The sequence below is a fragment of the Aquarana catesbeiana genome, linkage group LG05 (assembly GCF_042186555.1).
Source record: "Aquarana catesbeiana isolate 2022-GZ linkage group LG05, ASM4218655v1, whole genome shotgun sequence".
NCBI lineage: Eukaryota > Metazoa > Chordata > Amphibia > Anura > Ranidae > Aquarana > Aquarana catesbeiana.
The window spans coordinates 606435634-606449769 of NC_133328.1; the positions used below are offsets into that span (position 1 = coordinate 606435634).

Sequence of the window (14136 nt, forward strand, 5' to 3'; positions counted from 1 at the left end):
ATATATCCATCCTGGGGCCCTTTACTACGATCCCACAATGGCCCTTTCACGTGTTCTGCAGTGGGCTCCCTTCCTACTGTATTGAGGCACCCCCAGGGTGGTAGAAAACAAGAGATATATGTCACCAGCATACCAAGAAAATATAAGGGTCCAAAGCAGTGGGAGAACTATCAGGGTTGCAAAGGTTGTCTTGCCACTGGGCCCTGGTGTTCTATCACTGTGGGGTTCCCCAGCCTCCTCTTGCTGTCCTGTCCCTGCTATTGACAGTGCTGGTCTGGCATCTCTTGGAATTTACAGGCTGGTTGTCCTGTCCTAAGGATGGGAGAAATCAGTCTGTTTTTTCAGTAACTGAGAGTCCTGGTGGAGTCCTTCCTGCAACTCGGTCTTCTTCCTGCCAATGAGGATGCAGGGGAAGGAGCAGATCGGGCAGCCATGGTTGTGTGAGTGCTCGCATTATGCAGTGTCAGCGAGCAGAGGGAGGGGGGGGGAATCACCTGCAGGAGCTGACTGGGGATGCTCTCCCTCTTAGACATTGTTTTTTTTTTTTTACAAAAAGGCAGCTTTTTTTTTTAATTGGGGGGGCACATGGTGGGGCACAGCATAATGTTGAGGGGGGGTCAGGGCCCCCTCTGGGCCCCCCCTAGGGACGCCATTGCACAAGCTACTTGGCCATTTTAGAGGCAAAACAAAAAAAGATAAACTGCAACTAATTTGTTAGATTCCAGCACACAGCTGGTCTGTAATGCTCCGCACTGAAGTCTGTAGAAGCGCTTGGATGACTGGGTGTTGGCACAATCATCTGCAATTCTGCAATTGATCACCCACTATCAGGGCATTGTGTGTTTGTGAATGAGCAAGAGCAGGGGACAATTTACTAGTGCGGGAATCAAAGGGGTTCAGTTTAGAGCTAATTATTACTGGTGATAATTAATAATTGCAAATGCATATTCATTTCTTTGACTTAATGCCATGCAGCAGACCTGCAATGGAAAATCACCCCAAAAGCACCCATGTAGTTTGGACCTTGTACTTGTTAGAGGAGTTTCAGTATGGGAAAATATGGGAGCTGCCACTGCTGACCTCTCCTGAAAAGTCTAGTTGCTTGGCTGTAACATTGATACAGCACAGGGGGAGGCAACCTTTGAGAAGTGGAGATCTACCTGGACAACATGGAGGAGATCAAAGATCACCGGGGTGCCGCTCCCTTTTTTTTTAAAAGAAATTAACTAGCGAGCCCCTAAAAAAAATTAAGACGGCATGAAGAAATCTTAGAAAAATCCAATAAAGGAATGTCACTGTAAAAATATAAACTTTTCCTACCATAAAATTTAGCTTCAGTGAGAAACTCAGCATTCACTTTCATTCACAATTTTTTTTCATGTCTGGAGAGTAATCAGTCACCCCCACAAATCTGATGCTGGAGTTCATAATGAAAGCAGAACATCTGGTACTGCAGGCTAATTTGCTTGACTAGTTTCAGGGCCTGGCTATCTTCTGATTTATGGCCAGTGTAAGAAGTAAGTAGGGCAGTGTTCAGGGGTTAGTAGTAGGCAGGGCAGTGTCTAGGGGTCGTCAGTAGTAGGTAGAACAGTGTCCAGGGATCAGTAGTATGTAGGGCAGTGTACAGGGGTCAGTAGTAGGTAGAGCAGTGTCCAGGGGTCAGTAGTAGGTAGAACAGTGTCCAGGGGTCAGTAGTATGTAGGGCAGTGTACAGAGGTCAGTAGTAGGTAGAACAGTGTCCAGGGGTCAGTAGTATGTAGGGCAGTGTACAGAGGTCAGTAGTAGTTAGGGTAGTGCACAGAGGTCAGTAGTATGCAGAGCAGCGTACCGAGGTTAGTAGGCTTTAGGGCAGTGTGCAAAGGTCAGTAGGACAGAGGACAGGGGAGTCAGGCATGTATGGCTTTGGGGGGCCAAGAGGGATGGTACTGGAGAATCAGGAGTGCATGATACTGAGGAGTCAGGAGGGCAGGGCTTTTTTTCAGCAGGAACTAGGGGGAACTCAGTTCCACCACCTCTGGCTCAGGTCTTCTGCTTCCTGCTCACCACTATCACTTGGTAACACTGAAGTCCAGCTCCTGCATTTATAAGTGATAGCTTATCTCCCAGTAGCTTCCACAGGTCAGATCCCTTGCACAGATCCCACTAAGTGCCAGATAGGGACAAGGGAGATACAGAACAGGTGCCCAGGGTTCAGTACAGTCATGGGCAGGAGAGGGTGCGTGGTAGGCTGCACCCTCTGTGGTCAGCATTTTTTCCCTGGTGACCAATTGTTGATGCTCCTACTGCATGATCTTCCTTGCAAGTGACTGTAGTATAGTATAGTATGCTGGGAGGTACAACAGCCGGATAGGTGCTTCAGCTTAATATTGCAACAAAGGTAAGAATTATGACAGATGGTGGAGCTTTTAAGGAGGGGGGAGAAGATGAGGGCAGTGGAGGGAGGGGTTGTATGCAGAGGGAAGAGCTATTATTTGATGCCATTTGGCAGGTATGTGTGTGTGGCGGGCATGGTTGAGTTCCTGCACCTATTCTCTGAGAAAAAAAGCCCTGCAGGAGGGTATTGAGGGGTCAGGAGGGCACGGCACTGGGGGGGTCAGGTGGGATGGGGTGTCAGGAGGGCATGGTGTTAGGGGGTCAGAAGAGTATGGTATTAGGAGATCAGGAGGGCACAGCACTGGGGGGGGGACAGGTGGGCTGGGACTGTCAGGACGGCATGGTATTGGGGGGTCAGGAGGGCATGGCGTTGGGGGTTCAGAAGAGTATGGTATCGGAGGCCAGAAGGGAATAGTACTGTGGGGTCAGGAGGGTACAGAAGTTGCCAGGTACCAGATGCACAGTGGCGCAGGGAAGCTGCCATGAGCTATCTACATGTTCTGGCACCGATCCCCGCCAGCCCTCCACTCTTGTCCATCCCACAAGCACCTTGGATGGATCGGAGAGGTGGCAGGCTGGTGGGGATGAGTTCACTACACATAGGACTCAAGGAATGAGCTTGGCCGTGTTCGTACAAGAGCCCAAACCCACCTGAGCTATTCCAAAGACTTTCCCCACCCACAGTCACACATATGCAAGAGATGGGGCTGCCTCTGCAGGCTAGAATTGGTTGAGCGTAGACCTGTTCCTCTCTGTAGAAAACGCTGGGTCGGCAAGGTGGGGATGTGTTCACGAGCTACCTGTCACCTGCGGTCGATGGGTAGCTCACGATCGACTGGTTGCCAACCCCCGATTTAGCAACTTTAGTGTTTTCCAAGTCACTGACATCGAACAAATATGGAGAACAGGAGCTCGGTCTTTCTCTGTCATTCTGACATCAGTTACTGCTTTCTTGTTCTGGATCAGTTACTTATAGCAATATTACAATTCTTACCCCGGCACTTGCAATTTACTATCATGCTGCTGGCTCCTTTTTTTTCTAAGTGTTGCTTCCCTGAACTTCTAGCCTTCACAGGGAACAGTTAACAGTGGACAGCACAGTCTGGAGGCAGTCTGTTAGCTTGAAGAAGGTGAGAGGAGGAGGGGAGTGCCTTGCACGCAGGACTGTGTGTTTCTATTGACGCACACAGTGTAGAGAGACAGAACTCTAGTTCCTGTATGCAGCAGTGGCTCCGTAGGTTGCTGCAACAAAAAGCAGCCAACCTTAAACAGGAAACCAGGGACAGTGGTCATGGCACCAGCTTAAACTGGAACAGATAACGAAACAGATAACAGATAACGAAACTCCATACGCAGTAAGTGATTAAATCAGATGCTGAAAGTGTTTACAGTTGGAGGGCCCAATATTATTTTAAAGACACCCAGGCAACTAGCATTTTCAGAAGGAAGCAACAATGAAAGTCCCATTTCTTTTGGGCTCTGCCTTTGAGTGAGACTCTGAAAATAGTGATTCATATATCAGTTTTTGGTGGACTTGCCCTTCTTGTTTGGTAACAAAGCCACTTATGATAAAGGAGACTTGTTACACTTTGTAGGACTAAAACATCGAGCACCATTCAAGACGTTGTCATAAGACGTCTAAAGACAAACAGGCTTATTGAAAGAGGCAAAGTCATTTTACTTTGTTTGATCAATGTCATGTTCCTCAGCAGCCAATCAGAACTAATTTGTCACTGCAAGACTGCAGGAAACTCAAATCTGACTGGCTGCTATGTAGCGCAATGCTCAATTGTAGTAATCATCTGCAGCTTTGTCTGTTAGAAATAAAGACATAAAAATGTTCAAAATGTAAAATAAAAAAATTAAAGACAGAGAAAATTTCAACTATAATAGTGTTACATATAAATCTTTAAAATAATGGACTTATTTAACATTGTATTAACATTTTGCACAAAATATAAATTTTATGTTTAGTTATCCAATAAATGAATAGCATCATGTACATAATACAGTGAACCAATCACACAGGGGCTTAATTATAACTGGATGGGGCATTACCGGTAAATCCCAATTACATTTTCAGTTTAAATCAACTTAATACATTCCACATGCATTCAAACAACAGTCTTACTGCCTCCTTACTGCCTGCATTCATTCCTTAAACTGTCATTAAGGGCAAATCTTTTGTTTGCATTTTAGATACAGTAATGCCGCGTACACACGGTCGGATTTTCCGACGGGAAATGTTCGATGGGAGCTTGTTGGCGGAAATTCCGGCTGTCTGTAGGCTCCATCGGAGATTTTCCGACAAACAAAATTTGAGATCCGGATCTCCAATTTTCCGACAACAAAATCCGTTGTCGTAAATTCCGATCGTGTGTACACAAGTTCCACGCATGCTCGGAATTAAGCAGAAGAGCCGCACTGGCTATTGAACTTCATTTTTCTCAGCTCGTTGTACGTGTTGTATGTCACCGCGTTCTTGGCGATCGGAATTTTCCGACAAGATTTGTGTGACCGTGTGTATGCAAGACAAGTTTGAGCCAACATCCGTCGGAAAAAAAAAAAACATGGATTTTGTTGTCGGAATGTGCAATCGTGTGTACGCGGCATTACAGTTAGATTTCTTAGGAAAGCAACCACAGCCAGAGTAGAAAAGCTTGTCCCCTGCCAGCTGCTGCAGAATGGGACTTTTGTTCTCTGTATGGAAGCAGTAGTCTCTATAGAGATCTGACACCCACCTTGCTGACTCAGAGCTAGAGCTCTCCTGTCAGTGGAGCTACTGTACAGGTTTGACTCTGCAAGAGGGATGGGTGTCCACTGGACTTCTGCAGAGAGACCACTGCTTCCAGATAGCAAGTTCTTCTCTATAGCATATTGGCAAAGGACAGGCTTTTCGACTCAGGCTGTGTTTTTTTTTTCTTTTTTTAATAAGGACACAAACTGTGAGAACTTGCATATGTTTTATTTTAATGCACCTGGAATGTATTAAGCTGATACACATAAAAAGTTCACTTGAGCTTTGAAAGCTCCACCTTATACTCCCAGTGTACATCTAGATGGTTTTGATGCTTTGTAAGTATGGCTTACAGTAAAATATTATACAAGGATGCAGTTGTTTGCCATAAAGATTTTATAAACAGGAGAGACAAATAATTAAGGATTTAAAGTGCTAATACAACCACAGTTTATATTTAAAGTGGTTGCATACTTTTTTTTTTTTTTCCTACAGGTAAGCCTATAATAAGGTTTACGTGTAGGTAAAATGAATATCTCCTAAACTTGTACGGTTTAGGAGATATTCACTTAGCATGCAGCCGCTGACGTCAGTGGCACATTCGCTGTGAAGGCCCGGCTGAAGGTCCGGTGTCTTGCCGAGAAAGTTCTCCCGGACCCCCCCTCGACTGCGCAGGCGTCGCGCTTGCGCAGTAGGAACAACAAGGGAGCCGCTGAAAAGAGCCGAAGCTGAACACCTGAGTCAGCTGTACACGGCGCCTGCGCACTACATTTTACCCTATGTCCACGTTAAAGCCCCACCATCCAAGTGGACATAGAGTTAGAATAATAATATGCCGAGCGCAGCGAGGCCGTGCCCGAAGTGTGGCGAGCGTAGAGAGCCCGCGAGGGGCCTGTTACAAACTCTTTTTTATTAAAATAGTCTTCGCACGCAGGCGCCGTGTACAGCTGACTCAGATGTTCAGCTTCGGCTCTTTTCGGCAGCTCCCTTGTTGTTCCTACTGCGCAAGCGCTGCGCCTGCGCAGTAGAGGGGGGTCCTTATCCGCCGAGGGGGAACTTTCTCGTCAGAACAATGGCAGATGCTGCCGGACCTTGCCAGGAAGAAGACTCCCGCACACATGCGCGGGAGTGACGTAATCGCGGCTCCGGCCACTCACAGCTTCGGAGCCGCAAACCTGGAAGAAACGCAGAGGGAACATGCCAGCTTCCTCGGCGTGGACAGGGATCAGATGCCGAGGCCTTGTTCTAAGGTAAGTATTTCATAATGAGCTAGTAATGCGCTACATACTAGCTCATTATGCCTTTACCTTACAGGTTTTTTTTGTTTTTAAAAAACAAATAAAAATGTCTGTAAACAACAAAGAGGAGCTCCACTTTTGTTGAGAAGAAAATAATAATTTTTGGGTGATCAATGTATATTGCGGGGATTTGAACAAACTTAGATTTCTAGTTTTTTTGCTCTGAAGGAATAGCTGTTTGTTTCACCAGACTGATCGCTGCAAAAATCATTCTGAATGGGAGGGTCTGGTTCATTATAATCAGCTGATGCACTTTCTGTGTTCTAATGAGGAACGTTGCAAGGTTTTGTATGCAGCCAATGAAGTGTCAGGACACCCAATGAGCATAAACTTGCCCTCGAATAGTCACTCACCAGGTGGTGAAGCAAGGGTAACAATGACCAGCATGAAGCTTCCTGCACTATGCACCTTCAACAAGTCAATGCTTATGGCTCACTTTGTTATATTCAGGGTCCTTTTAAGGGTTCATGCAGCATAATTCTCACACCGCTTTCTCTTCCTAGGAGCTGCACATGCGGTGTACAACTTTCTTTCAAGTTGTACCAGCTGTACTCTTGTAAATGCCAATACTTCATTGAATTGGCATTCATTTGCACATACACGCCCAACATATTTCCCGTTACAAGAGCAGGGTGTTCGGGAAATGGGTGTGGTCGGGTTCCAATGTGGGTGTTGCTGGTCACATCTGAGTAGGGTTTGGGCGGATCTGGCTTGGCTTTAGAATTCTCTGACTTTGCATTTGAAATGATTTTCACTCCAGTCCTCACTAGCACCATACAGTGATAACTGAACCCCAGTGTTTCACATGAATTTCTCAAAATACATATGTTTACACATTTTTACCATGCTTGAAATACAAACTGTAATGAAGAGCAGAAACACAATCACAACCAACAAGCCTGTTTATAAAAAACACAAAAAACAATGGTAAAAGGCAGGTCAAGCCCTTCATTGACAATATCAATTTTTGACGACAGCAAATGCAATTGCATACAACTTAGAGGCCAACTCCACACAATACTGATCCACCCTTTTTCTTTTGCAGACACTGGTGCGTCCAATACCATATCTTTCAGAAATTCCATTGGTGAGATATTTCTCCAGAGGATGTGTGTCTTGGAAGAATAAATGTTACTTTTTTGCCGCCAAATGTTTATTCTCCCCTATATCAGGAAGACTCTGGGCCAGATAAACTGCTGTTGGTGCACCAAGTATTTGGCAAACTGAAACCTATTATTTGGGATGTGTCAAATATTAGTTCAGTTTGAAGGGTTCAAAACTAAAAATACCACTGGTGTGGCAAATGTAACAAAAATCACAAATTTAACCTTTCTCATAAACATTCTCACAATTTGTGCCGAATAAATAATGGTACAAAAAATGAGTGTAGCCCCCCTGCCCTGGGTTTATTTCAATTTTGTGTTATGGCTTAGCTGTAGCCAGCTAAGCTAGGATATATCTTTTAGGTCTCATCAGGTTCTCTCTATACCTGGTGGTTGATTACTCCTGCCTGCTGTTGGAAGAATGTTCCAGCAATAGAGTGGGAGGATCAATCAATGGAGATATGAATGTTTATTTAGATAAATATTTGGGAGGAGCTGATTAGAGTCTCTCTTCTCTGGGGCTTCCTCCTAGGAGGAGGCATGTGTGTTCCAGAGAAGTTAAAGTACAGCTAAAAGCAAAACTTTTTTTTTTTTTAGTTTTGGATGGAATGGAGAGGAATTAGAACCTCTGTCAGTTTTTATGGCTTTCTGTGCCCCTGTTAGGGAGATGTACCCTCTCTGTTTATTCTGTTTACCATTATCATTGAAAGTGAAAGTAAAAGAAATCCCCAAAATTTGGGCTGTCCCAAAAAAAGTAGTAGAGGAGAAAACTTTCAATGGGGATACAAGTTCTGGTGACCTGGGGTCCCCAAGGGATTCCCTTAATTGGTAGGAATTTCCTCTCCCTTCCTGTTTTGGCTATGGAACAGGAAGTGAAGGGAAATCTTCCCAATGGAACGCGGATGGGAAAAATAAACTGACATGGGTTATGACCGTCCTGTACTCTATCCAAAATGAAAAAGTTTTGCCTATACAGTAGCTCTACTTTAATACCAGGCCTCAGCAGGTCCATGTGCTGGGGGCCTGGGGAAGCATACCGGTTGAAGCTGAGCTGGGGAAGGAAACTTCCTCTACAGAGTGTTGCAGGGAAGATGGGTAAAAACTGCCCCTGAACATTGTGAGTAGGACCATTCTAATGTAGCTCCAGGCTTCTAATTATTCATTGAGTGTCAAATGTCATGAAGTGCTACTAGAATAGTGGTCATCAACCCTGTCCTCAGGGCCCACTAACGGGCCAGGTTTTATGTATTACCTTGGGGAGATGCAGACTAGAATACTGCAATCACTGAGCAGCAAATGATATAGCCTGTGATGTATTTCAGTTATCTTGCAAACCTGGCCTGTTAGTGGGCCCTGAGGACAGGATTGATGACCACTGTACTAGAAGACTGCTCTCATAGTCACAGATGACTTGGCTGACTACCTCTCCATCATTATATTTTTGAAGCTGCTGCCAGAAGCTGGGGAGGGAAACTTCCTTTGAAGAGTGTTACAGGGAAGCTGGGTAGAATCTGCCCCAGAACATTGTGAGTAGGACCATTCTAATGTAGCTCCAGGTTTCTAAGTATTCATCGAGGGTCAAATGCCATGAAGTGGAACTAGAAGACTGCTCTCATAGAATCACAGATGACTTGGCTGACTACCTCTCCATCAGTATATTTTTGAAGCTGCTACCAGAGGGCCTACAACTACTACTGGAGTTTTTCAGGAAGCTGTCCTCAGAGTTTTTCACACATTTGGGTATCCTACATCCTAAACCCTCCTCTATGCATTATTAGCTGAGACCTGTAATAAACCTTTAAAAGACATTCAGCCTGGAGCTTGAGTTTGTTGGTGTGCTACTGGGACAAGGAACATGGCAGGCAGCCTTTGAAGAAGTATTGGGGAGCCAGTATATTTCCAAGAGCTCTTTCAGGGGACATCTCTACCCGAGTTTGTCAATATTTGGAGCAGTGGAGGTTTGCAGTAGGGCGCCAAGATACCAATGGCACAAGACAGTTACCCCATTGTGCTATGAGCCAAATAAACTATATGCACTGCAACAAAATAGTTTGTTTGACATATGATGCACCAAAATCAGAGAGATGTCAAGAGTGACAATTCGCATTCCTCAACAACCGTCAATCTTAGTTTATCTGGCCCTCTATCAACAAAATGTGACACCATTCCTTGGCTTTGCACTGCTTGCAGCAGTTTTTGCAGGAATGGGAATCCTGGTGGATTATCGCAATTCTAAGCGATTAGCATGTCATTCACCTTGCCAGCAACCACTGAGCAATCAGTTTTGGGTGAAGTTGGCCTTTATCCACAATGAGTCTGATTGATAAAAAACGAACAAAAAGAAAATAATTTATCACGTTCTAAAAATTAGAAAAACGATCAACACAGCTATTTTCTTCTACATAGGACTGTAAAAAAATATAGGCCTTATAACTGCAAATGCCAAAAGGTGAATGCAAGATATGAAGAGTCGTAGTTTGCATACGTATAATACTTCATAAACAAATTTTCACACATCTCAATGCGTTACTTCAATATATTCCATCTGCACACCAGATAAAGCTGAAAAAGAGGAACTGGATTTATTTCCCAAGGATTTTTTTACCTTGACTCTGCCCCAGATTGGATAAAAAAACGGTGACCGCTAATAGTGACAGAACGATCATGGTGTGTAGGTTGTGTTGTCCCTTCATTTTGCCCAATGGTTTTCAGTTAGCTTATCTGCAATTATAAAAATGATGTTGCTTGCATTAGAAAAAATGTATTTAGTTATAAAAGCGACAGATTTATATATATGGTTACATAGGTTGAAAAAAAGACACAAGTCCATCTAGTTCAACCATAAAAATAAATAAATAAATAAAAAATAATATCAAACAATCCCATATACACAATCCTATACCCATAGTTGATCCAGAGGAAGGCGAAAAACCCCAGCAAAGCATGATCCAATTTGCTACAGCAGGGGAAAAAATTCCTTCCTGACCCCCAAGAGGCAATCAAATTTTCCCTGGATCAACTTTACCTATAAATATCAGTACCCAGTTATACTGTGTGCATTAAATGACTTTTATTAGCCTAAAAATTAAGTTCTCATATTTCCTCTCTTTTGGTCTGTTAAATATACATCTGAAAGAGTTTTATTATATCTGTTCAGTAAGTACAAAAAAATAATCTTGTCAGAAATTCCGAGCTGTCCAGTCAGGCATTCCTCCTGTACCCTCCTGCCCAGGCCCCAATAATCTACAGGGAGCCCCCCTGCACTGAGTACTTACTGATTCACCACTCACCATTCATCACACCACTCACCTACCTCTACTCGCCTTGTTACAGGGGTTTTCCAGATTCTGATAAGTCACCCCCGCACTCCCACAATTACCAGGCCAGAGTTGTGTGAAAGAGCACCTTCCCATGTTGAGGACATGTGGCCTGGTATGGTTCAGGAGGGGAGAGCTGCACACTCACCCCCCCCTTACCTGGACTGCCGGGCTCCATGCTCTGATAAGGGTCTGGTATAGATTTTGTGGGAACTCCATGCCATTTTTTGGCATTAAGTCCCTCCCAAAATCTACCCTAAGGGCCATCTAAAAAAAAAAAAATCAGCTCTTTTGTTAAAATTCTGCTAACAGAAGGGGTGACTCATGGTTGCCGGCTCCTTGCTGACAGCAGGGTAAGTCACTGGTTGTTAGGACGCCAGCCTTTACTGGCTCCTAACAACCAATGCAAAAAATGAACCGTTTGTACGTTTACATCCGTTTAGGTCCACTTCCATTTTTTAAACATAACAAGAGATTAGTTCTGTTTAAAAAAACGGACCTGAATGGACGTGGATGTAAACAGATGACCATCTGTTTACATCCGTTTGCCCATAGGAATGCATTGTTGTCCATTTTTCATCTGTCAATGGATGGATGAAAAATGGACAGACAGAATGCCCATTTAAAAGGATACTTAGGGCTCTGCTGTGAGGAGTCGCAGAAGAGGTTCTTTGTGCCAGTGGTGGCTCCCTACCATGAAGACAAGGGAAGGAAGGGGAATGGGTCCAGGGGGGCTTCTAGGGGGTGCTCAGGGAATAACACATGGTGCATGCTCCATGCCTGGTGGAAGTGTAGATCCTGTTGGCCTGTCTGGCCAAAATCAGTAAGTGACAGACTGCGTGTGTAAGAGAGATAGCTATATGTACAGAACGACCCCATCTGCCTGTAACAGTCACATCCTCCCTACTGATCATCCATGGCTTCCCTCTGTGTCCTCTACTCCCATCACACCCTCTAATGTCTGTGCCACCTTACCATATACTGTACTGTGCCCCCTCCCCTCAGCATACCCTGCACTCAGGGCCACCAACAGAGGTGTGCAGCCAGTTCTTCTGTAACCTGCTACACACCAGAACTCCCTGCATAAACTGTATGCATCCTGTAGCACAGCACACTGCTGCTCTAAAGAAGATTGTCCCCTATGGGCCATCATGCCGCTAGCTCTTAACCAGCAACGCCAAGGGTTCCATGGTGATGGGAGACACAGCTGCAGTCTTGAAGGATCTGGCAGTTGATGTGCTTTGTTTGGTGTGTGCTGGGTATATGGCAACAAATGGGTGGAAGGACTGAGGGGGTACTGTCCCGGGTACACAGTTACAGACTGGGGGGGATCTGGAAGAGGTGGGCATAGCCTGCAGTATGCCAGGAGTATAAGGATTACTGGGAGGCTAAAGACATTCCTGACCCTTGTACTATGTAGATTACACACACCTGACCCCTGCACTCTGTACATTACATACTTCTGATCTCTGCATTTTTGGCTCAGGTATTAAGCCCTTCCCAGTACTTTGCCATACCCACAATTCGCAGCAGCGTGCACAGTGCACAATCTTTTTTTTTTTTTTTTTAAATCAAATAATTTTTATTTTTATAGTTATACAAACAAAAACTATATCAACTAAATTAATAAATATCAAAAATTATCAAATTAAAAAAAAACACAAAACAAGGAAAAAAAGAAACATAAAACATAGACCAAACAAACCTTGCACCTCTCGTATTAAAGTTCCTTTCTCATACAATAGCCAAAACATAATAGGAGCATGAATACAATTTTTTCATCCAATTAAGCTCCCCTGATATCAATCATCAGACTATGGTAGCTTCCCTGCAGCTTCAGCTTATCTTTCTTTCACATATATCTTTCTTTTCTATCTACTCCACTTCCTTCTGCCTCAGCTCCTTACTCCCATCTACTGTATCTCCATTACTTTTACTCCTCTCTACTTGATAAACCATGGTAAAGTTTGTTACTAGGTTCTATCCACCATGACCATATTTTACCAAACTTTTGAGGTGTATCTCTATGCTTATACGTTAGTTTTTCTCTTTTAAGTATATAGTTACATTTCTTAACCCACTGGTTTATGTGTTGGAGGATCAGCAGATGTCTATTTTTGTAGGATGACTTTGCGCGCTAAATATAACGATCTTCTCCACACAGTGTACATCTCTACAGGTAATGCTCCATCAGGTATTATTCCCAATAGTGCGAATTTGGGTGTCCCTATTATCTCAGTAAGACTTAGTATGTTTAAGGTTGTGAATATTTTTTCCCAGTAACGATGGAGCTTCGGCCAAAGCATGTGGATAAGAGAACCATTAAATAAAGAGCATCGCGGACATAACAATGTTGTGTTTTTTCCCCAAGCATGGAGTTTTTGTGGGGTGTAATGAGCCCTATGTATAATAAAAAGCTGAGATAATCTTTGAGAGGGCGAGAGGGATATCTTGGGAAGTGTTTCCAGGGCTCGTGTCCAATCCACCTCATCTCACAGTGCAAAATCTTAATCTTTGAGGAAAAATCTAATTTTTTTCTGGTGAGCCTGCAGAGAATTTCACTTGCGATTAGTAGATTGCAGGTGCAATATCAGGCTCCTGCAGACACTGCCTTCATCTTGCCTGCCCTTCCCTCCGTCCTGGCAGGCAGTTACAAAGCTGGAGAAAGTGTCAATGAACTTCGAGAGTGCTCACCATTACCCTTGCAGTTCATTGGGAACTACAACCCATTTGCTGTGGTGGCAAATGGGGCTTGAAGTTCATTTATTCACAGATTGCTTTGAATGAATGACGTGGCTGCGTTGGTGAGAGCCCCATACAGTAACACTGTTTTTGAAAAAGTGACAGCGGGTGCTGGGATAGGATCCCCCTGCCTGCGGTTATGGGGGGGGGGGTGATTAGGGGTGCTGGTGGGCAAACCTGGAGCATGTTACATGTTACACCCTAAATATGGGTTTAACCGGTAACATGCTCCAAAAAGGTGAACTTACCCTTCTCTACTATAAACTATATAAATTCTGGTTGTTGAGAGCAGCAACTCTTCAACCTTTAAATGAATGAGGTCCTTTATGATAAAGTACAACAAGGAAAATAAAAAAATCAGGTATCCTGGTCAGAACTGGACTACACAGGACCAATAACGTTAAACTCTGGATCCAAAAACCTTCATGTAAATATATTCCTCAATAGCCACAAAGGGTATAAATCTACTTTGTGTGCTGTGCACCAAATACCTTTGGAAACCCAGATATTACCTTGTAAAATTAGCAGTGACACCATCACTGTGCTGTACATAACCTGTTGAGGGA

The 14136-nt window shown here is 44.0% G+C and overlaps 1 protein-coding gene across 2 annotated transcripts in view; it reads right to left on the bottom strand.

Moving 5' to 3' along the window:
- The window catches only part of COL14A1 (collagen type XIV alpha 1 chain), a 286377-nt gene that overhangs the window by 231848 nt on the left and 40393 nt on the right, over window positions 1-14136 (bottom strand). For both annotated transcript variants that reach the window (XM_073632207.1, XM_073632206.1), the window contains exon 2: window positions 10117-10232. In XM_073632207.1, the coding sequence (XP_073488308.1) occupies window positions 10117-10204 (88 nt within the window). In that variant the 5' untranslated portion in view covers window positions 10205-10232. The remainder of the gene's footprint in view (window positions 1-10116; window positions 10233-14136) is intronic.